At 39.6% G+C, this 24,990-nt stretch overlaps 1 protein-coding gene across 2 annotated transcripts in view; it reads right to left on the reverse strand.

Moving 5' to 3' along the window:
* The window catches only part of HEATR5A (HEAT repeat containing 5A), a 2,570,019-nt gene that overhangs the window by 135,395 nt on the left and 2,409,634 nt on the right, over positions 1 to 24,990 (reverse strand). For both annotated transcript variants that reach the window (XM_044073826.1, XM_044073825.1), the window contains 3 exons: positions 22,509 to 22,781; positions 7,327 to 7,551; positions 7,078 to 7,232 (listed from right to left, as the gene is read on the reverse strand). In XM_044073826.1, the coding sequence (XP_043929761.1) occupies positions 7,078 to 7,232; positions 7,327 to 7,551; positions 22,509 to 22,781 (653 nt within the window). The remainder of the gene's footprint in view (positions 1 to 7,077; positions 7,233 to 7,326; positions 7,552 to 22,508; positions 22,782 to 24,990) is intronic.

Consider the following 24,990-nt stretch of genomic DNA (forward strand, 5'->3'; position numbering starts at 1 on the left):
ACCAATGAACTTTCTCTTAGCCAGATATAATGTCTATCAAGATAATTGGCTCTGTATTCAATCTTTAAGACAGTTTGTTGAAAATAAAGTGAGTGTGTCAGTAAATCTGGAAACTGATATTATACTAAGATTGATACAACATTCATATGGTGCAGTTTGATGAACATTGAACATAAATTAAGCATATCACATGTATATAAAATCCTACAAGAAGACGATTACTTTTGACCAAGCTTTATGGAATTACTCCATAAAGATCAATGGTGAACCTTTATCTAACAATAATAAGAAACAGCTATTAAATTCAATAAAAAACACTTCATCATCTTTATATACTGGAGACTATATACATGGAGATTTATTCATAGAAGCTTTTACACTCCACACAGAATTGACCTTATAACCAAGAGTAATGAAAGCAAATGCTGGAGGTGTGGTGATATTCTTGAAGCCAACTGGGTTCATATGTTCATCGAATGTAGAACTCTCACACAATACTGGAGGGATTTTAGACATTTCACAAAAGACCTGTGGTCTGACAACTGTAAAATTACTAGCTCTCTGATATTATTCAATGTCCCTACCCCAAGTGTAATTCCTAGACATCAGTTAACTGTTCTTTGGTTAATTCTAGCTATTGCTCGAAAAATAATTACATTGAACTGGAAAAATAAGCAAGATCTTATGTTTACTGAGTTTATTTCAATAGCAAAATCTGTATGTAAAAAAGAAATGCAAACTATTTATCAGAGATCATCAAATTTAACACACAAAAGACTAGCTTGCCAAAAACTGGAGATTGTTAGATAAATATTGATTACCTTTCTTGGATAAAACAAATGTTTATCATGGATGTTTGTATATAGTGTAAATAGTTATTATGTTTTATATTGTTTATTTTTAATACTTTATGTCCATGTTTATTAACAAAATTTAATAAAAATGTTTTTGGAATAAAAACTAGCTGAATTAACTGATTCTAGGCAGGGACCTACTTTGAACAATATGTCTTAATGTGGCATGTGTCAACAATATATGTGAGGAAACAATATTACATTCGGGGAATATGGCAGAGTTATTACAGTACAGGATGATACAACTGCAAGGCATTTGAGGTGCATATATCACTAAATAACTCTCCTGTGATTCCTTTTACATTAGCAAAATGGAGAGAAGGTTACAGCGAAGCATTTATGAATATGTTAACAGCATTTGAAAATGAGACACCAGTAATTCCACGGCTAAACACAGTTTAAATTATGTATTCAGAAACAATTGGGACACTGCTCTATGTGAAATAACATGCTAAGTGTTGACACACAGGATGGTGCTAATTCAGAAACAAAAGCATCAAGATAGTGCTACCTGTGAAAATAGCATGGTCAGCATCATATGCAAATGGATATATAACAACATGGAAATAAGCAACATTATACAAATCAGAACAATGGTGAATGCAAATGAAGATAAACAATATGATGGCATTATTCAAAAATTTGTAAAAATTGAAAAACAACATGCCACAGGCAGCGAGTTTGTACAATGTCATTTCTTGGTGAAGAGATACTCTCGAATGCTATTGTGTGGACAGAGAAACCATACAACAGCCTGCAGACGTTTGCCTTCCTTGCTGTGAGACGGATGGACTGGCAATCCCTGTGGTCACTAAAGTATGTGCAGCATTGACCCAGCCTCCGCTATGAAGCATATGGAGAGCATATGTGGTCACAGAGGAGAGAGATATCACTGTGTGGGCATCCAATGACAAAGCCCATTTCCCTGAATTTCTAGGGGGGGGGTCACTGACTAACTAACACTGCCATCAAGAGCCCGCTTTGCCACATGGACAATGGTACATCAAATGGAAGGGTTTCCACTCCATCAACTGATAAGCGGTGTGCAATGCATATGGTTTTATCTACAGTGTGTCTGTATACCTCCCAGGTACTTTGCATGATTTACACATTTAGCATACATCTGATCCACAACAGCAATTTGTGCTGGGCAATTTCCCACAGGGGCATCTTACTGGTAAAATTAGATATGTCCAGAAGCCAAGGGTCATGACACTGATAAGAAAACCACAGAATACATCTGCGATAACATACAACTCCACATTGTCACAGACCCACAATATGACAAATAATGTATTCAGATTGCTGATGACCTGCTTCACCTGCCTAGAGTCCAGTGGAGGTGCTCTGCAGTAAGCACTGGACACCTGGAGACAGACATTTGGTATCTGGGCAATGCTGTAGAACATGATGGTATGCAGACAGAAATGTTGCAACCAGTTCAGCTCCCACATGCAGGCTTCCACTAGGTCTGAGGATCCTCTCAGTGTCCCCTCATCAGGGACGCCAAGAATTCCTTCAAGTCAGTGACTGTGGGTTGTGACAGTGGACTCCCACCTCTGGCTATCCTTTCCCATGCAGGAGACCTGCTGTTGCCATCAGCAGCAGGCACACCTGTAAAGATGTCCTGCCAGGCCTGCTCCAGGAAGGACCTGTCAGCTGTTAAAAATGTGCCTTCCATGTTCACTCATGTACAGTCTCTCTCTACCAGAGAGAGAGAGAACCTTCCAAGCCGATGATGGTGTTTCAGTGTCATGCATCCATGGTGAATACCAAGACACAAGTATGTTGAGCATCAGCTGTACCACTCCTCCACCCATGACAGGTGTCTGCGATTAGTGGTATGCTTACTACATGCTTTTACATGGCATATCCCCAAGCAATCCAGTCAGATCAGCATAAGGATGAAAAGCTGTGAAACATGTTCCCAGTGATCTGTCTATGCTGACCTGTATTACTCCAAGCCACACACCATAACTGCTATTATATCAATATTGTTTAAAATTGTACTTGTTTAAAAATGTACTGCTGGAGCTTTTGTCCTCGGGTCTCCACTGAAAATGGGCCACAAGCCCAGTTGGACAAACCCGGTTAACAAATGTCAATAAATAAAACACATGAGATGATGATGGTCTCACAAGTCACTAGATGAAGGAATTGGAAGTCAGAGGACAGGACGAATCTGAAAATAGTTGGAACCAGGGTCAGACAAAGCCCTGGGTTCATGGCAATCTTTGGAGCCAGTGGAACAAGAGTCAATGACTCTGAGGGTCTTTTTCTTTTTTCTTTCTCTTTCTTGACCCCTGTGTCTCTGCCACTGTCTCTGTCTTTTTCATAAGACTTATCTGTCCTTTTCCCATTCTTTACCCTTACCTTTAACCTTTGTCTTTATTAGAAGACTTTCCTACCTGCTTCTTAGTAGCTTTGGGATGCTGAGAGAGCAAAATTTCACATGAAGAGCAGAGTGAATCTCCCACTGGACTGAGGAGAAGGCCTCTAATTATCAATGTGTTTTTTCCTATCCAAAAGGGCCCATTGACTGAAGGTTGAACCAGTATCACAGGACATGTCCCAGTGATCAGGATAGAGTCAATATACCATTATGAGTGTGGACCCCAAGATGGAATTTTGTGTCCATGCTTAAGACGCTTCTTGAACCATAAAGCCTTATCCTTTTGTAAAAATACTAATGGATTACATCCATACAGACAAAGAAAAATCAGACTGGGTATACCTCTGGGAGAAAAGAGAGAGGGAAAGGGGATATTTTTTTTGAGAAAAATCCTGTAATAGGAAGGAAAGGAAACTCCAGCACAAGAAGAAATTGAAAACACCAATGAAAATCTTCACTTATCTGAAAAATATTGTTCTAGTGGAGCATTGGAGAGATTGCGTGTATTCTGTAAGAGAAGCAAATGACATCCAAGGAGTCCTGTTAGTGCACAGCACTATGGCAGAGGGGCAGCTTGAGCGCCAGAGAAGCTCAGAATGAACTGCCAACTTGGATATGCCTTGAGGTGGATAACTGTAACTGTTGAGATGGATGGAGGGGACAACACAGGATGTCCATGTTTCTCAATGATTACTGATCAGCAGGGTAATTTTCATGAACAGATAGCTTTCTGGATCAGAATTTTCTAGCAGCTTCCTTTAGATTTACTCCTCTTTTATTAAGTTCCCATCTCAGCACTAGTCAGGAACAACCTGAAAGATATTAAACAAAAAAAAAAAATCCAACCCTAAGCAACCCTCCTGACAGAAGACCTTGGACCTTGCTTATCAGGACTTAGCAGTAGGTACCCATCTGACTGAACTGTGTTTTTCAGGGCTCTTAGTCAGCAGGGCAATGTTCAAGAACCCTTACTGAGCAGTGACTCAAATGGGAGGTGGAATAAGTTTGTCTTGCACTTACCATAATTCCACAGTGGGCAGGATGGATTGGTCCCAGCAACATCTGCATAGCCCTTAGAGTGAAGATAGGCATAAAAACATCATAAACGGAAAAAATAGCAGCTACCAATTCTCGGCTCGAGCAGGACTCCAATTCAGTTACACAGTCACTTCTTGTTGATAAAACACAGGTTTATTTCACAATTAAATCCACACATAAAAACGAACTCCTGGTTAAGCGCTTTCATCTGAGGAACTCAGATTTCATCAGAACCAATAGAAACAGTATTGACTCCATTTTATATGTACAAATTGGCGCCAAAAAATCAATATAAAACATTCTTAAAGGTACATCTCAAGGGCTTCAACCTAAATAACTGTGTACAAGAGAAAATGACTGAAACAAATACTTAAGACCATATTTTGTGCTGAATTTTATCATTTGTGACTACATATTCATGAAACAATTAAAATACAAGTAGTAAAACATTTATCATTGTAAAAATAATATGTAATAAATAGTATATAATACATGATAAATATATTGTAATAAATATGAATGTATAAAAATATATATATATAAAAAATCCTATCCTTTAAATTAATTCTTCTTATACTAAATATATTTTAAAAAAGTTTGAATAATAAAACACATTTGGGAAAAATATATATGAAAGTTTAATGTGTATAAAATTGTTAATATGTAAATAAATCAATGAAACTAAGGGTGAATATGGAGAGCCTACCTAGAACTTAATCCCGGTCCAAACTTAAAAACGGCTTGATACTAATAAAGTCGTTCAAACCGGGTATAGTGGTGGCGTCACAATATATTTGCCACTCACTTTCTTTATATGCATTGATATGACAATTTTATACACATTAAACTTTCATATATATTTTTCCCAAATGTGTTTTATTATTCAAACTTTTTTAAAATATATTTAGTATAAGAAGAATTAATTTAAAGGATAGGATTTTATATATATATATATATATATATATATATATATATATATATATATATATATATTTATTTTTTTTATACATTCATATTTATTACAATATATTTATCATGTATTATATACTATTTATTACATATTATTTTTACAATGATAAATGTTTTACTACTTGTATTTTAATTGTTTCATGAATATGTAGTCACAAATGATAAAATTCAGCACAAAATATGGTCTTAAGTATTTGTTTCAGTCATTTTCTCTTGTACACAGTTATTTAGGTTGAAGCCCTTGAGATGTACCTTTAAGAATGTTTTATATTGATTTTTTGGTGCCAATTTGTACATATAAAATGGAGTCAATACTGTTTCTATTGGTTCTGATGAAATCTGAGTTCCTCAGATGAAAGCGCTTAACCAGGAGTTCGTTTTTATGTGTGGATTTAATTGTGAAATAAACCTGTGTTTTATCAACAAGAAGTGACTGTGTAACTGAATTGGAGTCCTGCTCGAGCCGAGAATTGGTAGCTGCTATTTTTTCCGTTTGTGGTTTGACCTTTGAGTTTTTGTGTGCTTTTTACTTTATAAAAACATCATAGTCAGAATTAAGTAGAGATACATGTCTACAGGAGAATAAGAACTATGGAACATTACTTTCTTTGAACATCACTGCAATTACAGCCACTGAGCCTGTACCAAGGGATCTGTAGGACTGTTCCAATGGTACACACTGGACATGAACATGTTCCAGCAGCTTGACTGTGACAGACGTAATGTAGACAATATGAAACACCATCCAATGAGGCTGATGAAGGCTGCACCTCTTGGACACCTCTCACGATCAGCTAACAATGTGTGGGAGTTTGATCCCTTGCTAATCAAGCAGGATTTGGCAGCATCAAACCTCAGTGACAAATTATATGGATGACAGTATAATCAAAGTACTGGTTCTTACCTATTCACAGCTTTGTCAATGGTTTAACATCAAATAAGAATCATACAAGAATCTCTCATCAAGTTCATTGCACTGATGACTCTCAATCACCACCATCTTGGGTGAAAGTCATTTAACTTCTAATTCTGCCTCCCCTATATCGTTTGGCTGAAATACTGGAACTTCAGTCAGTGTCTGGCATCACATTCCTCACCCTAACAAATGAAAGAGTGCCAGTGTGGAATATGGCTCAGTTTCTTGGCCATCTCAATCATCCTGCCAGCAGTGGAAGTCTTAATGGCTTTTCAGTAACAAAACAACATAAATGAGTGGCCACACAGGGGATCTGCCAAATGTAGCAGTCTCCTGTAAACATTTCTGAATGCAGAACAACAGTTTGGATTTCTGCATTTCTGAATGAAAAACAAAAAAAACTCAAAGCAATACATCGTTCGGAAGAAAATAACAAGAAGAAGAAAGAAAGAAGAAAATAACAAAAACTGCAAGGAGTAAACTCAAAAACTATTACTCACAGTAACTAGGGAAAAAAACCTTCAAAGGATGGCCAGGAGTCTTCTATACATCCTGATGACTGGGAGGTTGCAAAGAGATAGGCTGATTAAGCAATTGCTGAAAACCTGTTATCAGAGGAGTTTCTCTGCTTGTAGGAAATTTAAAAGGCAAACAAGGACCTGCTAGCTTAGATTATTTCAAAGAATCTGGGTGGCAGAATTTTCCTATATGCCAGGTTCCCTGCCTTGATTTACCAATGGAAAAAAGTTATGACTGTAGTATTTAAAATTATGAAGAGATGCATATTTTTACTGGCATAAAACATATGCTAAATTGTTTCTTATCTTCTGCTGTGTTAATAATTACAATTTATATGGTACAGCATTAAAAACATGCAGTATGATAAAAAAATAGCACATAATACTTACAAATGTTTCTTTTGATGCAAGGGCTTTTTTAAAAGCTTCAATACTTTGTTTTTGAAGGCACTCTACAGCAGTAACTTCTTGGCCAGCAGTTACTATGAAAACAGTGACAGCAGTAAGCAAGCTAATTTCATCGCATTCAGGTTCATCTGTATCATCTACAACAGGGTGGGGCAAAAACAGAAGAAACTTTTACATACTCACAAAGTAGTAGCTAAAAACTGATACTACATTTATTTTTTTTTTCATTACCTTCTTTCAGCAACCCCAAAATTGTAGCTAAAGCACTTTGCAACAAAGCAGTCCAAGCAATATGACTCTTCTCTTCTTTAGCCATGGGGGATGCTACCACCATTTTAAGAGACTGCAAAGCCGCTGGAACTGTACAAGATACCTGTCCATCAGGCATCTTTAAAGTCATTTCTCTCAGGACTCCAGTAATCAAATAAAGGATTGTAGGCAGAATAGAAATACTTCCTGTTGAAAACAAAAGAACATTACTGAGTGAAGCACATTGTCAGCTTTGTAAAATATTTTGCTAAATGATTTTATCTTTCTAAACCCCATTTTTTTCAGCAGTTAACATTTAGATCCAACTTTCTTTCTTTCTTTTTTTTTTTTTTTTGGGTGGGGGGATGGATACTTATTCTTGCCTTCCAAAACCCCTGTGTTTTCAGTCCCCAAAGATTCCTCCTTATCTAATTTGAAGATTTTCTTTTCTTTCGGAATCTCTGGAACCTTTAAACCACAGTTATGGGTTTAGTTTTGAAGCTGCTGAACATGGCATTGCATTTAATGGTATGTACTTGGGTATATCAAAGTACAAAACAACAAATGGCAAAACACTGATTCCAGGACTGAAATGCAAAAGAATGAGTAAAAAAAATACAAACAAACAAAAAAAGACGTTATGTACTCACCATAACGTTCCATCTGTACTGTCAATTTTTAATCTCTCCTTACATATGGGTCCAGATCCGATCCATCTGATAAGAATCTGCCGTTACTAAGTTCGTGGCAACCAAAAAGCTCTTGGATACCTCCCCTTACCCACAATGCAGCTCTCCCTGTTACCTCAGATATTGTTTGCTAGAATTATTACCATAGAAGAAAGAATTAAACTTTAATGTTGAAAAGATTTTTAAGGAGACCCCTTTTGGAGTATTGGAAATAACAAAAAATGACCTGAAATTCTCTTCCTGTTCAACCAGAACACCAAAGGTTGCAGGTTGGAGGGAGGGGATATGAGGGGAGATGAAAAAAATAGACAATACAGATGGAACATTATGGTGACTACAAAACGTCTTTATCTGATATTGTCAATTTTTCATCTCGTCCTCACATATGGGACCGAGTCTCTACCTACCTTTACCCCAGGTAGACTCACGAGAGGATGTTTATTAGAACCATCGAATCAAAGGAGGCTCTTCCTCTGGAGATCAAATCTAATTTGTAATGAGTGCTAAAGGTATGATGGTTTGCCCATATGGCTGCTGCACAAATATCATCCATGGAGGCATTTGTCTGGAAGACTGTGGATGTGGCCATGGCCCTGGTTGAGTGAGCTTGAATAGATTTGGAAGGATTTATGCCTTTTGAGGTGTAAATGAAAGAAATGAAATGACAGAGACATTTTGACAATGTAACTTTGGATACTGGTAGGACTTTGTTAGGGACTGCAAAGGCAAAAAAAAAAATTGACTTGCTTTCCAAAACTCTTTATTCCTATGCAAATAGAAACGCAACTGTCTACGAACAGCTAACAAATGTAGAACATATTTGCCTTTATAGCTGAAGTTAAGAAAGAAAACAGGCAAATATATGGTCTATTAATATTGGTTTGTGAAACGACTTTAGGCAGAAAGCAGGGGTTGGTACGCAAAGAGACTCTCTTTATGAAAAATCAAATATGGGGCCTGGGAAGATAGTGCCTGAATTTCTGATATTCTTTGTGCAGATGTGATAGCCACGAAAAAGATAGTTTTCCAAGACAGAAACTTAACATTACAAGTCGCTGCAGGTTCAAATGGGGGTTGAACAATAAGACGTACTACCAAATTAAGGTCCCATGGGTTTGAAGGGTCCTTATGGGGAGGCCTTAACAACAGGGTCCATTTCATGAAGGTTTTGCAAAATTTGTGGGAAATGAGAGACAAGTTATCCATTCCAATGTGAAAACTTGAAATGGCTGCCAATTGCACCTTTATGGTAGAAGCAGCTGCTCCAGTATTGAAAAGGTGGGCTAAAATGGTAGAATAGAGTGAAAGGGGGCTGTGAGAGGATATATATTCTGTTGCTGAGCCCAAATTACAAACTTCTTCCATTTTTGAGTGGATGACTTATGAGAGGACATCAAAATATGACAGCCATCAACAGTCTGAGGTTGTGAAGTTTGGGATGAATCATTCTTGTTGGATGTGGCAGAAGGTCTAGAAAGGGTTCCAGAATCCAGGGTTCCTTCTGAAGATGAGGCCAGAGGAAAGGAAACCAGATTTGTTGAGGCCTCTTCAACCTGTTGACTTTCTGAAGGAATTTGGAATCAAGGAGATGGGGAGAAAGGCGTGCAATAGACTGGGACATCAATTGTATTGGAGCATCCCTTGGGAACTCCCACGGTGGGGGATTAGGCAAAGTAGCTGCTGCATTTGTTGTTTAGGGGAGAAGCAAAGAGACTGCAGCAAGGCTGGGCCCATCTGTGGAAAATGTCCTCCTCTACCTTCTGGTTGAGGGACCACTCATTAAGCCTGAGAATGGCTCTGCTCAACTTGTCCACTATGATGTTGGACTTTCCCGTCATGTGCACTGCTATAAGAAAGTGGTTGGATGAGATCACCCATTTCCACACACTGAGCTCTTCTTGAAATAGAGGGTATGATCTGGTTCCTCTTTGCTTGTTTATGTACCAGACCACTGACATGTTGTCTGATTGAATTGCTACCATTCCCAGAACACCAGTCTGAAAAGCCTGCAATGCTAGAAGCACTGCCCTCATCTCCAGGATGTTTAAGTGGCATTTGGCCTTGTCTCCGGACCATGCTCCTTGGACTGTCTTCCCCAGATAATGTCCCCCCAGCCTCACTGGGAAGCATCTGTGGTTACAGGGGGATAAAGGGTCGACCTTGCATCAACTGTTCTGACTGAATTCACCATGAAAGATTCCTTTTGCATGTGTCTGTTATAGGAATTTGGTAAGACACTGGTTGGGGGTTAACTGACCATTGGGCAACTAGAAGCCACTGCAGTATCCGCATGTGAAATCTGGTTAATGGAACTAACACTATTGCCGTGGCCATTGATCTTAACGCCTGTAGAACATAGCGAGTGGCTACCTTCTTGTTTCTGATTAATCCGTGTGTTTATCGCTTGATTAACACTCTGGAGGGAGGAAGTTTCACAATCATTTGAGTGGTGTCCAGTAGTGCTCCTATGAACTCTAGTGTTTGAGAAGGTTCCAGATGTGATTTTTGCTAATTTATGGTTATGCCTCGTTCGGTACAGATTTGAAGAACAGAGTCTCTTGCGTGGATAAGTAGATGCCTGGTTGGGACAGAGATGAGACAGTTGTCTAAACAAGGAAAATAGCAGAATCCTTGTCTCAGGTAAGCCACAACCACTGCTATGCATTTGGTGAACACTCTGGGGATGGTAATGAGACCAAAGGGCAGTGCTCTGAGCTGGTAATTATTGGCTCCCAGCCGGAAGCGTAGGTACCCTCAGGAGCGTCTGTCCATTTTTATATGGTAGTACGCAGCCTTAAGATCTATACAACACATCTAATCATCCTGTTCCTGAAAAGGAAGTATGAATTGCACTGTGACCATTCTGAACTTGCAACGTCGGACTGACTTGTTTAATCTACTGAGATCGAGGATTGGTCTCCAGTCCCCTGTTTTCTTTGGAACCAAAAAGAAGCTTGAGTAAGTTCCGAATCCTCTCTGATCTCGGGTGACTTCTTGGATGATTCTTTTTTTCCAGCAGTTTTTGAATTTGAATGACTGCTTGATCCCTTTGACCGGGTGGAATGTCTGGGATTTTCTTGTGGGGGGGTGTTGAGAAAAAGGGAATTTGGTAACCCCTGGATATTATCCTCTGCGCCCACATATCGGACATTACCTTTTGCCAGGCTCTCCAGTGCAGGGATAGTCGAACCCCGATTGCCTCCAGATGTGGACAGTTGGGCTTCCTTTCAGGAGTGCTGAAAGGGTTTCCCGAAGAAAGACTCCCGGGACTCTTGGTTTTGGGGACCTCCTCTGCTACAAGGGAAGTGTCTCCCATTATTGTTCCCTCCTCTGCCTCTGGGGGAAAATTCTCCATGTGTGTCTTGGTAGGATCCCTGAGACTTCTTGAACCACACTTTCCTGTTGCCCCTCTGACCTTTAGGATAAGGTCTTTGAGGATCCAAAAAACATATGCCCATGACAGAAAGAGTCTTACCTTCCTTTGCACACCTGGATATCATATATTTGACTTTGGGACCAAAAAGTGAAGTGCCGTAAAATGCTGCATTGACAAACGAAGACTTAAAAGGCTCCGCTAAATTGCATAGGTGCATCCAGGCATGCCTCATCATAGAGATGTTGGAACCCATCTCTCTTCTCGTTTCTTCAGCTGCATGTGCGATAAGCCTCATGGAAGAGTTAGCTACAAAATATAGGGCAGCTAACTGGAAAGCTGTCTTCTCTATTGTTCTCTCTGCTTCTGCTCCTTTAAGGGTATCTGACAGCTGCTTGATCAGATCCCGTTGCAACCTGTTGAAATGAGAAAGGTAATTCAGTGATTGCAAGGCAAATGTCGTTGAAGAAAACCCTCACTTTCCGTATCTATCCATCATCCTAGAATCCTTATTAGGAGGATGAATGGTTGAACTCTCCTCTGAAAGTTCCTTCTTGGTTGCCACCCCCATGACCATGGCATCTACTGCAAAGCCTTTCATCCAGAATGCCTTTTGTCTGGAAGGCCTTGTTAGATGGGGCAGTGATTATTTTATTCCTTCTCCAGAGAATACATCTGATGGAATCTGGGGTCTCCCACGCCTGTCAACAGATCAACCTTATGAGCTCATCCATGGGCAGAGTCACCCAGGAGGTAGATGGGCAGGAACCAAAGGCTGCCAGGTACACTGACTCCTCAGGAGAAGGATTACTGCACTGCCAGCTGCCTCTCTGTTTTAGGATCTACAAAATCTCCCCAAAGGAAACATCCTCAGGAGGTGACCATGGCGATCCTTCTCCCTCATCGAGGTCAGTGCCTTCCGTGGCTGACTCCTCTGTAACATCCAAATGCTTCCTCTTGCAAAGTCTCTTCCGAGGGACCTCCTCAGTGGGGTAGTCTGGGGAGGTATCAGAAGAGGGTACCTGGATGGTTATCCTGACGCCTGAGGTCCTACTGTCCCTGTGAAACATCCTGGTCAGAAGAAGAACGCAGGATACCTTAATGGAATTGAGGATCCAAGGGGGTGGTGACCATCTAGACCTCCAGTCCAGCTCGCCAGCTGTTAAACTCTATCCCTCATTTCTTTTGAAGTTATCAAACCTCTTAGCTTTCTCCAAATCTATATTTTTTATTTCAGCTTCATATATTATTTAAAATAACTGAACAGTGAGGTGTAATGGGCATGTAAAATCTGACCTATATGGAAGTTTTCTATGACTCCCTCTATTAAACATTGCTTTTAAATAAAAAAAAACTTACAAAGCTGTATAAATCTAACAAATAGGAGACATCATAAACTTATAATGGCACAAACATCAAACCATAATTTAATGCATTCAGTTCATCATCAGTGAATTCTACACCAGAAATGTTAACATTCTAAATATCATTCAACTGCATGTCTGCTTGTATGTTTTGCCCTTGGGATTGTTGAAATTTTATGGAACCCCCCCCCCCCAAACAGTGTCCCTCTGCTACTTCTTCATAAGTACTCTTTTGAGGGCTCCTCTCTGGTAGACCTAACTTACCAAAACCTTTCTGGGGGTGGGGGTGGGGGTGGGGGCACTGTACTTTTCCAATTCATTTATTAACGGGGTTAATCCAATTCCTTCCAAGGACAAACCTGCATCTCAGTTGTTATTAACACCTTCAACTGCAATGTCTTTTGAAGTACTGGTGGTGCTTTCACAAAATATTTCCCTAATTCATGGTCCTTAATAATTTTTCTAGACTTAGGGTCCCTCAATATTACTACTGATCTCCCTACCTTCTGTTCCTTAAGCTCTGTACTAAAACGTTTTATGCTCTTGGGGTTATGGTCATAAAATAACTGCTTAAGTGTCACTTTTTCACACTCATATATATTGTCCAATATTCTTTGATACTCTTTGCTGGCACCTCTCACCCTCACCAGGCCTTCAATATTTTTACTACTTTCACACATTCTCTTTATTTCATCTACAGCTTTAAAGTTTCCTTTCACTGCCTCCCAAGCACCAACAAACTCTTCTGGTCTGCTTTTTGACTTTCTTCATGTTTACCAAATGTCTATTATCCACTCCTTAAATGCCTGCCTTTCAATAATCACATAGGGATGCCCCAAGGCCTACCTGTTTCTCACTACCATGGGCCACTATCCTCACCTTCATAGGTGAAGGATCAGATATAATCAATTGCACCTGTATTCCCTCAAGTAAATAAGTATTCTTGCTGTATAGAGTATATGTTCAATCAAGATCAAATTTTATACCTGTGGGAAAGGTAAGTACATTGCACTTCAACTCCTAAGGCTATTATTACATCCTCCATCAAATAATTTCATATACTGCCTTAAGAATCTACTCGATACATCTTCATAATTCTAAACTACATACCAGTCTCCCCCTATACTCGAGATCGCTTGCTGAAAACTTATTATCTCCCCTAGTATTCTACTTAGTTCTAAAGCTGCAGTCTTGGGCAGGACATATACCCTGTCTAAATTGTTCCTGCTAGTATAAATATTACCTCAAGTCTCTCCTGAAAAGAAGCTACATGCATGGAGGGATTAACCTGTCAACAAAAGTTAAATAAAAAGGAGAAAATATTTCAGTTGTGACCCTGCTGCTCCAAATAGTATAACTGTGCTATTAGAACACAGTGAAATTTGTTTCATATGAAATCTCGCATTTCTTCACTGATCATACTGTTCAAGTTGCCTTACCTCTTCTTTAAACTTGTGCTGAAGCCCAGGTCTCATCTGAAGAGAGTCTATGGACCATCAAACTTAACCTGTTACCAAATTATAAATAAATAAAATGTTTGTCTGGCACATCAATGGATAATGTAAGAAAATATCTGTTATATTTAACATCAAGTACTATCCTTAATGACTGCTAGTTTGGGCTGTATCTTTCAAGGTACCAGCATGGTAGAAGGAATTGGAGGTCTGCACAAGCACACAGATCAAGTAACGGAGTCCTGGAATACAGTAGTCAGAATCCTGGATCTGCAGTCAAGGCAATATTGCTTGGTGAAGGTGTGCACATAGAACCAAGTGGTCACAGCACACGTCTGCAACCAAAATAAGTTCTGAAGCAAACAATGGAGGTAGACACTCCTGTAATAAAGTGAGCTTTAAACATAGCTGCTGCTATTGGGTTAACAAAAAAATAGTGTAACTGCCAATTCCACTAGCACAAAGACGACGACCAAGTGGTCTACATTCCTAAATTCCCATACCTGATGCAGGTTATCATCTGAGCTGTCGGTGTAGGTCCACGGTGTGAATAACCCTTCCATATCTGGTTGCTACCCCATAGAGAAAAGTGGAAGATTAATGGAATGGCTCAGAGACAACTCCAAAATGACTTTAAGAGGAGATTGCTCCTGAGGGACACCCTACTTTGCAAAAGACGAGATTAAAGCCCAGGATCATAAAAGCAGATGTGATGTCTGCTATGAAGACCATTTTCCAAGACAAGAGCTTTGATGCCAAGTCTCACAACAGCAGAAAGGACAGCCTGTCACCCATTTAATTCAGGTCCCCTGAAGAGATTGTTTCTCCAGATGAGGATGGAGTTGCAACACCTCTTTAAGGAGCTGCCCGACTACCTGGTGCTAATCTACAATCCTGCCCTCCACAAAGTCATGATGTACAAAGATAATGGAGTCAAGCACCACAACTGCCTAATAACTAAGGTCTAAGTTATACTGGTGTCTGAGTTATGTCACGATTATATGCCAGATGATTGGGTTGGTATATGTACCACTTTGCCCAAAATAACTTTTTCCAAATGAAGGCATAAGCATGCCTGATAGAAGGTTTCCTAGAAGCTTCAGTAACCTCAGAGACCCAGATGGAAAATCTGCTGGGATCAAGAAGCCTACATATGAAGACAGACTCTGAGGGAGAGATAGCTTTTGCCCTAATCAGGTGAAACATCTACAGCTTGGACCAAACAAGTTTTTCGTATTGACAGGGACCTTCGAGCCTAAAAACATGCATTTCTTTGCTACTACAGAGAGAGAAAAATGGTTTTGGTCCTTCTCTGACCTCTCTGACAGGCATGTAATCAGCAGGAATGGCGGAAACCTATAGGCTTTCTCATGCCAGACAAGACAAACCGCATCTCCTATAATCTGCATCCTACCCAGCTGAAACAAGCAGAAGAGCAGGAAGGACATCATTTTCCCAAATGACAAATACAGGCTGATCTATATTTTCAGAAGACTCTGACCAAGTGCAGTCTCTGGAATCTGCATCTTCAGGAGATGACTGCAGACAGCTCAGAGTATCAGACACCTTGTTCATTTCCACAGGGACGTGAAGTGTTGTAGGTGCTATGTCTCAGTTTGTGGTTGAAGATCAGATAAGTCTAATGTCCTTAAAGAGGGAGTAGAACATTCTGTCCTCTTGCATGCTTATATATCAGATGAAGAAATGGCTACCTGACTAAACCAGAAAATCAAGAGGAGGCAACTTCAGGTCCAGGAGTTCTGTTCTTAGCTTCAAGTGGATGATGTGGATTCCCTGCACCATGCTGGAGTCTAGGTATCTCCCCAATCAGCAAGCAATGTGTCAGCCATCAGATCTAAGACAGGATCAGCTGCAGAAGGGGAAGACTCACCAGAAAGTTGGTGGGGAATATCTGGCAGTCCAAAACCCAGTGACAAGGTTCCACTGCCTAGAGAATCCCTATGATCATGTAGTAACCTGCAGCCACTGACATTTAACAGTTAAGTGCTGCATCTGCATCCTTAGGTGTGTAAACAGCAACATGGAAAACAATGCTGTCAAGTCTAGAGGAGCAACAGGGTCCAAGCCTGGATATTGCACTCTATCCTCAGTCAGCCAAGCCTATGACATTCTGGGTCCTGTCCAAGAGCAAGAACAAACTGTAAAGAGTGACCTAAGCTGCAATGACAAAGTTTTCCAAACAGGACTTTCTCCAATTATGGTAACCTATAAGGGCTATAACTAAGGCAGTAATCACAGTAAGGTTACTTCTAATGTTCCCTGGAAGGGATTACCAGAAGTTAGTGAACCAGGTATGGGAATGTCAGAAAATTCTTCTCCTACAAGACTTAAACACCTGGGTGTACACTAGAACACTGATGAACACTAAGGAAATCAAGATGACAATTTTTTTTTTTTTTTTTTTTTTTTTTTTTACTGGAAGTGATGCCCACTCACAGTATACCACAGGATTCTCCTGTGTGGATGTCAATTGCTGATATGCCCTAAGGCATGCATCATCTCCGGGTCTATATTACAAAGACGAACGTTCAGGTTGTTGAACACCTAAATGTCGACAGCCAAACAGCAAAAGCTGAAAACTGTGAATGGCCACTTCCGCAAATTTTTTCACAGGGAAAACATTTGTCTGGCCGTTAATGGGAATTTGCCCTTTTCCCCAATTTAGAGTGATCTTGGAGTTGGTATATTTAGTTAGGGGTGTGTGGGGGCACAGCCCCTCACTTGATTAGGGTTGAAATTTTGTTTTACAGTCCGCCGGCCTAGCAAATTTTTTCCCTGTGAAAAAATTTGCGGAAGTGGCCATTTGCGGTTTTCGTTTTCGCTGTTTAGGTGTTCAACAACCTGAACATTCATCTTTATAATATAGACCCTCATCTAAACTTACATCATCCAGTTTCCCTGCAAGATCAAAGGCAGGATCCTGATGATCTAAAGCTGGATATAGCAAGGATCAAACTGCAGAGCTCCAGAAAGGAATGGAAGCTCTACACCCCTTCAGGATTATGTAAACATGAAAGCAAAACAACCATTCCTCTTGCAAAACTGGGCCACCACTATAATTCCTTGGAACAGTTGTGCATTTCTGTATGTGCTTGTCCTAAGAGTTTAGATGAAATTGACTGATATGCAAAGCAAGACACTTTGTAGGGCTGACTAGTTAGATCCAGCATGTGGCCAAGATAAAGTACATCCAAAACCACTGATCTTTTGACCCTCCACAAAGCAGTCCCAGACAAAAGGCAAGATAGCAGCAGATAAATCAATGGAGTTGCACTCTTGGGCAACTTGGACTGACTAGTGCAACAGTATGTGACATTTAATGGTCCTACTTGGGTGGCTAGAAGATTTTCACCTTTTTCTAAGGGTAGTGTGGCCTAGAAGGGGAATTAGAAATGTCTTCCACAGGAGGTCATCAAACAGGTCCTGTGCAGGCTGGCTGAAGAGCATCTCCCCAAAAATGGTAATTAAATCTAGCTCATGGGTTCTTCCTACAAAAAAAGATGAATCTCAGCCACACCATCCTGCGCAAACACAGACCTGAGACTGTGGCCTAAAGCAAATGCATTAGTGCTGTCAACATCAGAACTGGAAGTACAGTTCATTGTGTAGAAGGAGGAGACAATGTCTTATAAAGATCCTCCTGGAGCCCAAACTCAGGAAATTCTCAAATTTTAGCACAGCTTTCCCTATCAAATGGAAATGGAAAAGGAATTGGAACATGCCTGGTGAATAGCTGAGGGCCATAAAACCTCAGCTGGCAGAGAACTGCACTTTCTTGCCACACATGTCCAAAGCTCTAGACTCCCCATCAGGAGGCAAGGTGGCAAAATGCTGTCATGTCTGGGACCTATGGTTAACGAAAGAGATTACACATAAGTCAGTAACAAGGTGCTTAATGAGCTGCTCTACCCACTCAGGTGGAGGTTTGTAAAGGGTATCTGCCTTAAGGGCTAAAAAAGGATTATCAGGATGTCCCATGACACATTCAAACGAAGATTATACACTGGAGAGGTGGAAAGGATCATGGACCTACTATCCATGTCTGCAGTAGAGCCAGTGGACCCAAGATCTTCTGACTCACAGTAGACCCCAGAGTGAAAGGGAATACCAAGCCACCCAATAGCCAGAGAAGTAAGTTTGTGCTCTGTACTGTGTGAAGATGTTACTGGTTCCAGGTATTACAGGACTGGGACCTGAAACTTGATCTTGTACCAACCAAGGGCAAAGCATGTCAGACACAGGTTTGCATCAGATTAGGCAGAGACTTCAGAATGAATTCATTTAGCATATGATGTACACCCATGACTCAAGTTCCTGTCAGATATCAAGCAACTGTTTGAGGTGTGAACCCTGACACGAGATAAGCTGATGAATCCTCAACCAAAATCTGCTGGCCTGACCATGGCTGGGGGGGGGGGGGTCCCCAAGAGAAAATGTTCTTGGTCTTGCTTGACTACAACCGATCAGTGATTTGATGACTTAAGAGACCATTCCTCAGGATCAGTCTGGTCAGTCTCAGGCTGTAGCGCATGACATGGATACAGAGTGCAACCAGAACAACAGGATACACCCCAAAGATGGGAGCCACAGAAGAACCTCTACAGTATCTTCATCCTTCAATGTCTGGTGCTGGTGAACACATACTACCAGATGGCTGTCCACTGTCAGGTTTGAGACCCTCTCTCCTTCATTTCCAATTTCAAAACAACAGATCCAAAACCATTCCTTCCCAAATAGGATTCTTTAGTAGCTGCAAATGATCACAGTCTTGTAGGAGTGTTAAAAATTATTTAAACCTCAGATGCGGTTATAGTCATGGTATCTAGTTTATATCTGGCATACTGAAGTCCACCATCAACCATATTACTCCTTTTCCTACTTTTCTATGGACATCATCTATCACTTCTTATGATTTTCTTCATCATTTGGAGGTGTCTCTATGCAAATTTGCATGCAGAGTGTCTTGCTACTTTCAGTGACTCCTATACTTCATTTACTTACATATTCTGTTGTTTGGACAATTTCCTTATATAATGGGATATACTTCCTCCTATTTTGCCAAAGACAAAGTCTGCTCCAGGAGATTCCTCTACAGCACCATAGAAATAGGATATCAGACAGTCAGCCTCTTGTTGACGATTATTTTTATCAAGATCACCAATGATGGGAAGATATTTATTCTTCCATCCAGAAACTGCTTCTGTCATGACCTCTTCCAATAGAGAGTCTGGATACCCTCTCTGTAGGAATACATTTTTTATAATGTCATATTCATCGATACAATCACTAAACTGAGAGGTCATATACGCTACTCTTACCAATTGCCCCTTCACAATCTTCCTTTTTTTGAGAAAAAGGGTGTTTACTACTAAAATATCAATAGGAATTACAATAGGTAGGTTTTTGATATATTCTAGAGATATATTTCTTAAGCTCATAATTTTTAAAAATTGAAATATCCAAATAATGTAACTCCCTCACATGTATTTCATAGGTAAATCTAAGAAAAGTGGTGGTGCCCTGCAAGTATTCAATGTATTCTACTTACTGGGCATTATATCCAGTCCATAAAACACAAATGTCATACAAAAATCTGGTGAATGAGTGGCACAGTTTAAAATACAGAGAATTAACAATAAACTTCAACTTTATTGAAAGAGATAATGACTGAAGTAATTTCTGGATGGGGGGAATAAACATCTTCCATCACTGGTGATCTTAATAGAAATAATTCTCAACAAGAGGTGGTACTTTTTCCATATCTGGAAGAGAATAGGAATAATTCCTTTACAAATCCTTTTGACTGGAATATAACCAAAATACTAAAAATATTAAAAATGTTGTAATCAAGTATTGAAATATATTTAAACAACTACATACGACACCGAAAGTTTTCTCAGAACCATGTAATTTTATTTACAAAAATGGAAAATGTTTGAAAATTTTTATTGAGAGGAAAACAGATAGGTAGAAGAATGATATGGGACCCAAAACAGGGACATATAAATGTGATGCGTGCAAACAGTGTCCCTATATTGGTAATAGTGAAACAATTAATCTTGACTTTAGAAACAGGCAGTTACAGGTACATCAGTATTATAATTGTAGATAAATACAATGACAATACAATTATTTAATAGGATTTGATTTATGGACAGCGCAGCGGTAGCGTTGTTGCCACACAGCAAGAGGTTCTCTGGTTCAATTCTCGGTTGGAGTGCCTTGTGTGCAGAGTCTGCATATCCCCCCTGCATTTGTGTGGGTTTCCCCCTGGTGCTCCGGTTTCTTCCCATATTACAAAGACATGCATCTAGAACATTTCTCTTCAGGTCTCTGCTGAAAATTGGCTTTGTTCCAAGTCAGACTTTCTTGGTTAACAAATGTTAAATAAAAATAATAAATAAATAATTATAGTACTACAAGAGTGGTATATATTGCTATATGTGAAACATGTGCCTCATTTTATATTGGCAAAACTGAAAGGGCCTTGAGAAAATGCATATATTAACTTATGTATGATGTTTTTAAAACTAAAGATACAAATGCCTTAGCAAAGACTCTGTTCTAGTGGATGATTATATGTTTTTTGTTATTGAACAAATTCAAAAGGACTCCAGAGGGGTTCAATGGGAAAACAAAAATACAGAGAATTGTTTTGACAATTGTTACTGGAAGCTAGCAAGTAGCTAGGCCTAAACCAATTGATTTCAACAGTATCTGTGTTGAAACTGAGGTCAGATAAATTATAGTTTTTAACTTTTATAGAATTCAATGGTAATATAAATTTATTATTTATTATATTTTATTTGTTATTGTAATGTTTGATCTAATAATGGTGGTCTTAATAAGGCATGGCCCGTTAATTGCTAGAACTGTTTTAAATTTGTGAGTTAATGGTTTCATTAAGCTATTCAATTATTTAATAGGATTTGATTTATAAATCCCACTAGGTTTGGATTGTAAATTTAGTTCTGATGAAGTCCTTGACGGTAATGCGATGAATGCGCTTAACTGTTTAATCCATTGTGCTGAAATAAAGCTCTTAGTTCTGGAATTGTGGTCTTTACAGAAATCTTTTTTCATTGTTGTGACTGGTTATCTTTTGGAGACTGCCTAGTATCCTATTTCTCTGGTCCTGTAGTGGAATTTCCTGAGGCAGACTTTGTCTTTGGTTTTTAGCTTTAGTTTTATTTTGGTTCTGCCATCACTGTTTCTTTTTCGTTCCTCTTATTTTAGCCATCCCGTCCCTCCTGTAAATGCCAGAATCAAGTATGTTTGCATCTCAGACATGGTGCTTCCAAGTGTCACATTTCTGTAAATACCAAACTACTGAATCACTGCTTCTCTATCTGTATCAATAGAAAATGGCATTTTTGCTTAGTCTTTGCTTTTAATTTTTTTTATTCTTTCTGGCACCCTGCTGCCTGCTCACCCTTAGCTTCCAGTGATCTACTGGCACATTCTTTCCCCATGAGGTGAGAGATGATTGCGGTACAGTCATCCTGTTAGCCATTAAGGCATTTTTAGTTATGCAGTCTAACCCCTCCCCTTGGGTGATGATGGAGGCTTCCAAATCACTGCATGAAAACCAATTCTGCCTGTGATACAGAGGTGTGCCTGCTCCCTAACATGCCTCTGCAAAGGATACTGTATTGGCTTGTAGAGGCCCACCCCAAACAGCCTGTTGGCAGGGGAGCAACCTACTCCACTATTCTAGAGTGCAAGGTCACCTCAGCAGGAAAACAATCCTCCCTTCCAGATGAGTGCGCCACTGTAAATCACACATCTCTCGTCCACCCATCCCTTGGCTCTTCCAGCTTCCCAATCTACTAATTGTTCTGGCTGCAGTCAGGGCTATATTCTTCTGAGCTACAATGCTAGGTAACCTTACATTTTTGACTGTTATAATCTGTTCAGGCAATACTATGAAAATACAAATCTTAGACTACAGAACTGGAAGAGGAAGGCACTACCACTCAGACTACTACAACTCATTTCACATGGTGTTCTGTATGAAAATGTGTAGTCTTCTGTGTGCTAATGAGTTTTAAGACAAAGGCATACTTCAAAAAAGCAGTAACGTATCAGACAGTTAAGTTACCTCTAAGAGTCACACAGCTACAAATATTCATCCTAAAACTACTTGAACGCAACTACTACTGAATAACAGGGAAAATGGAAAAGACATTGTTGTATTCCCCCTTAATTAACTTGTACAGACTGTACTATATCATTAAAATGCATTTAGTTATTACAATATTACCTTCTGGTGAACATACTGAAGGAAGTTCAGCAAGGATACTTAAAGCAATACAGACAAGCTGACTTCCACTTTCTGACAAGATATAGTGTTTTCCAGGTCTGTTCATATGGCTACTGGCCAACTTTGGATTCAGTTGTGGAAGTTGTCGTACAAGAATACAAAGACATAACTCCAACATGGCAAACACCAGTGATTTTCCAGGTACCAATCCACCAGTGTCCCTGCCTTCTCCGAACTCTGGTACAGTCTCTTTTTCTGAAGCACCATCATCAACTGAAAAATAAACAAGTTGTATTATTTTTTTTATTACTATTTTTAATAAGTACTGCCTACAAAAGAATATTAGAAAGAAAAGAAAAATGAAACATTAAAAAGGGTTCCAAAAGCTAACATTTCAAAAAGTCCCTTCAACTCAATCTTTTTTGAAGGAAAGAAGAGGGTGAAAAACACCACTATCAGAATGGGAACATGGCTTGTGGGAGGACACAGATCAACCATTCAGGACTCCTAAATGGATGTGTAGTTCACAAGTTAAAACAAGATTCTAAAAGGGTACAAAAATTGCTAGAAAAAAATGCACCAACAGTTTTGTTCTGACATCTTATTATAACAAGCCAAAGGTCTGCACAACGGCATAGCATTGCTGGTTAAGATGAATTAAATAGAATTTTAAAAAAAGACAGGTTACACAGAGATGGTAAGCAACAATAGATTTAGCAAGCCTTCTTCAGTGCCAGAAACAGGGGAAAAAAAGTTTTTTTAAACACTTTTATTAAATTATCACTTGGAACATAGGCAAACAAATATTAACAGAAAAGAAAACAAACCATTTCAACATTTTTTCTATTCAAATACAATATAAATCTGATATATTTTCTTTGCTATCATCATAGGATCATAGGGGATTGCTAGGCTATCGACCTGGAGGTCATTTTAAGCCTAGCCATTTCAACTCAATGTAATAAGTCAATGCCCAAGATTACATTTAGTAATCACTGCCCATGTCCAGGAGGGTTGTGAGTGCTATCCCCAGTAAGAATTTATGGTGCCTCATCCACACTTCCAAGTTCCTCTTGAACAGTGTCATAGAGGTACTCTGTTTCACATGAACTGACAGCCTGTTCCAAAGACATGGCAGTCGCTGGGAGATAAATCTGTGCCTCCAGCATGTCCTATTTAAGTCACAGGCCATATTTAAGTCCCTTGAATGGGTATCCCTAGACCCATCTGATTTACAGATATGCAGTAAGTTCATTAAGTTTGGATCTTGGGTTGCTGTGTAGGCCGGGCATAAGTCTCCCCTAAGAAGTCTAAATGATACAGAGTATAGTGATAGGGATTTTAGTCTGTCCATTTAAGGCACATGCTAGAGGCCCTTGATTTTCTTTGTTAGAAACCTCTGAGGTCTCTCTAATTGCTGTAGATGTTTAGTACAGTACATACTTAATTATGGGCTGGATAAGTGCCGAGTATAGGGGAGTTATAACTTCTTTTGCTTTCAAGGAGATGCCTTTACTAATCAAGTGAGCTATGTGGAATGCTTTCCTTGCAACGGTAGACACATGGTAGTCGAAGTTAAGGTCGAGGTAAACCTGTGAGCCCCTGTTCCCTTACCACTTCATACGTACTTAGGATATTGTTACTGATTTGAGAAAGTGAAGGGACATTGTGCCGAAAGAATGATGATGCATTTCTTTGTATTCAGTTTGAGACCATGAGTTGTTGGTCTGTGTGAGACCATCCTGGAGTATACTGACATTATTTGCGGATTTAATAACTGCACCTAGTTTGCAGTCATCTGCAAACTTGGTCAGCCACAACCATTCAGTTTTGACCTGAATTTCTGACAAATATATACCAAACAGTAGGGGGCCCAGCACTGAACCCTGTAGCACCCCACTAGTAACAGGTCTGCTGGCTGATGTGAAGTCACCCACTTTGATAGTGTGTGTCTGGTTTGTGAGCCAGTTGGCAACCCATCTTATAACAAAGAGGTTTACATTCAGTTTGCTAAGTTTATCGGTAATGCCTGAATGTGGGATTGTGTTGAAAGCCTTTGCTAAGTCGAGGTATGCTGTGTGCACAGATTTGCCCTCATCTGTGGCCTTGGTCAACTTTCAAAGAAATCCATTATATTAAACAGGCAGGATCTGGCCTTCACAAAGCAGAACTGGGTAAGGTCCAGGGTTTGAAGATCACTTATGTCTTTAGTTATGAATTTCATAATGCTACACTCCATGGCCTTACATATGAGGCTGGTCAGGCTTATGGATATGTAATTCCCCGGGTCTGTTGCTAGGCCACCTTTGTGAAGGGGAATAACTGTAGCTGCTCTCCATTCCACAAGAACAAACCCCTGTGGTTAGGCTGTGACTGAAAAGGATACTTACTGGTGATGATAGTTCATGTTTTAGCCTGTTTAGAAGACAGCCTGGGATGTCATCTGGTCCCACAGAGACTGTGTTCTTTGCCTTGGACGAGG

This window comes from Protopterus annectens, chromosome 6.part0, assembly GCF_019279795.1.
Source record: "Protopterus annectens isolate FY-2018-M chromosome 6.part0, PAN1.0, whole genome shotgun sequence".
Taxonomy (NCBI): Eukaryota; Metazoa; Chordata; order Ceratodontiformes; family Protopteridae; genus Protopterus; species Protopterus annectens.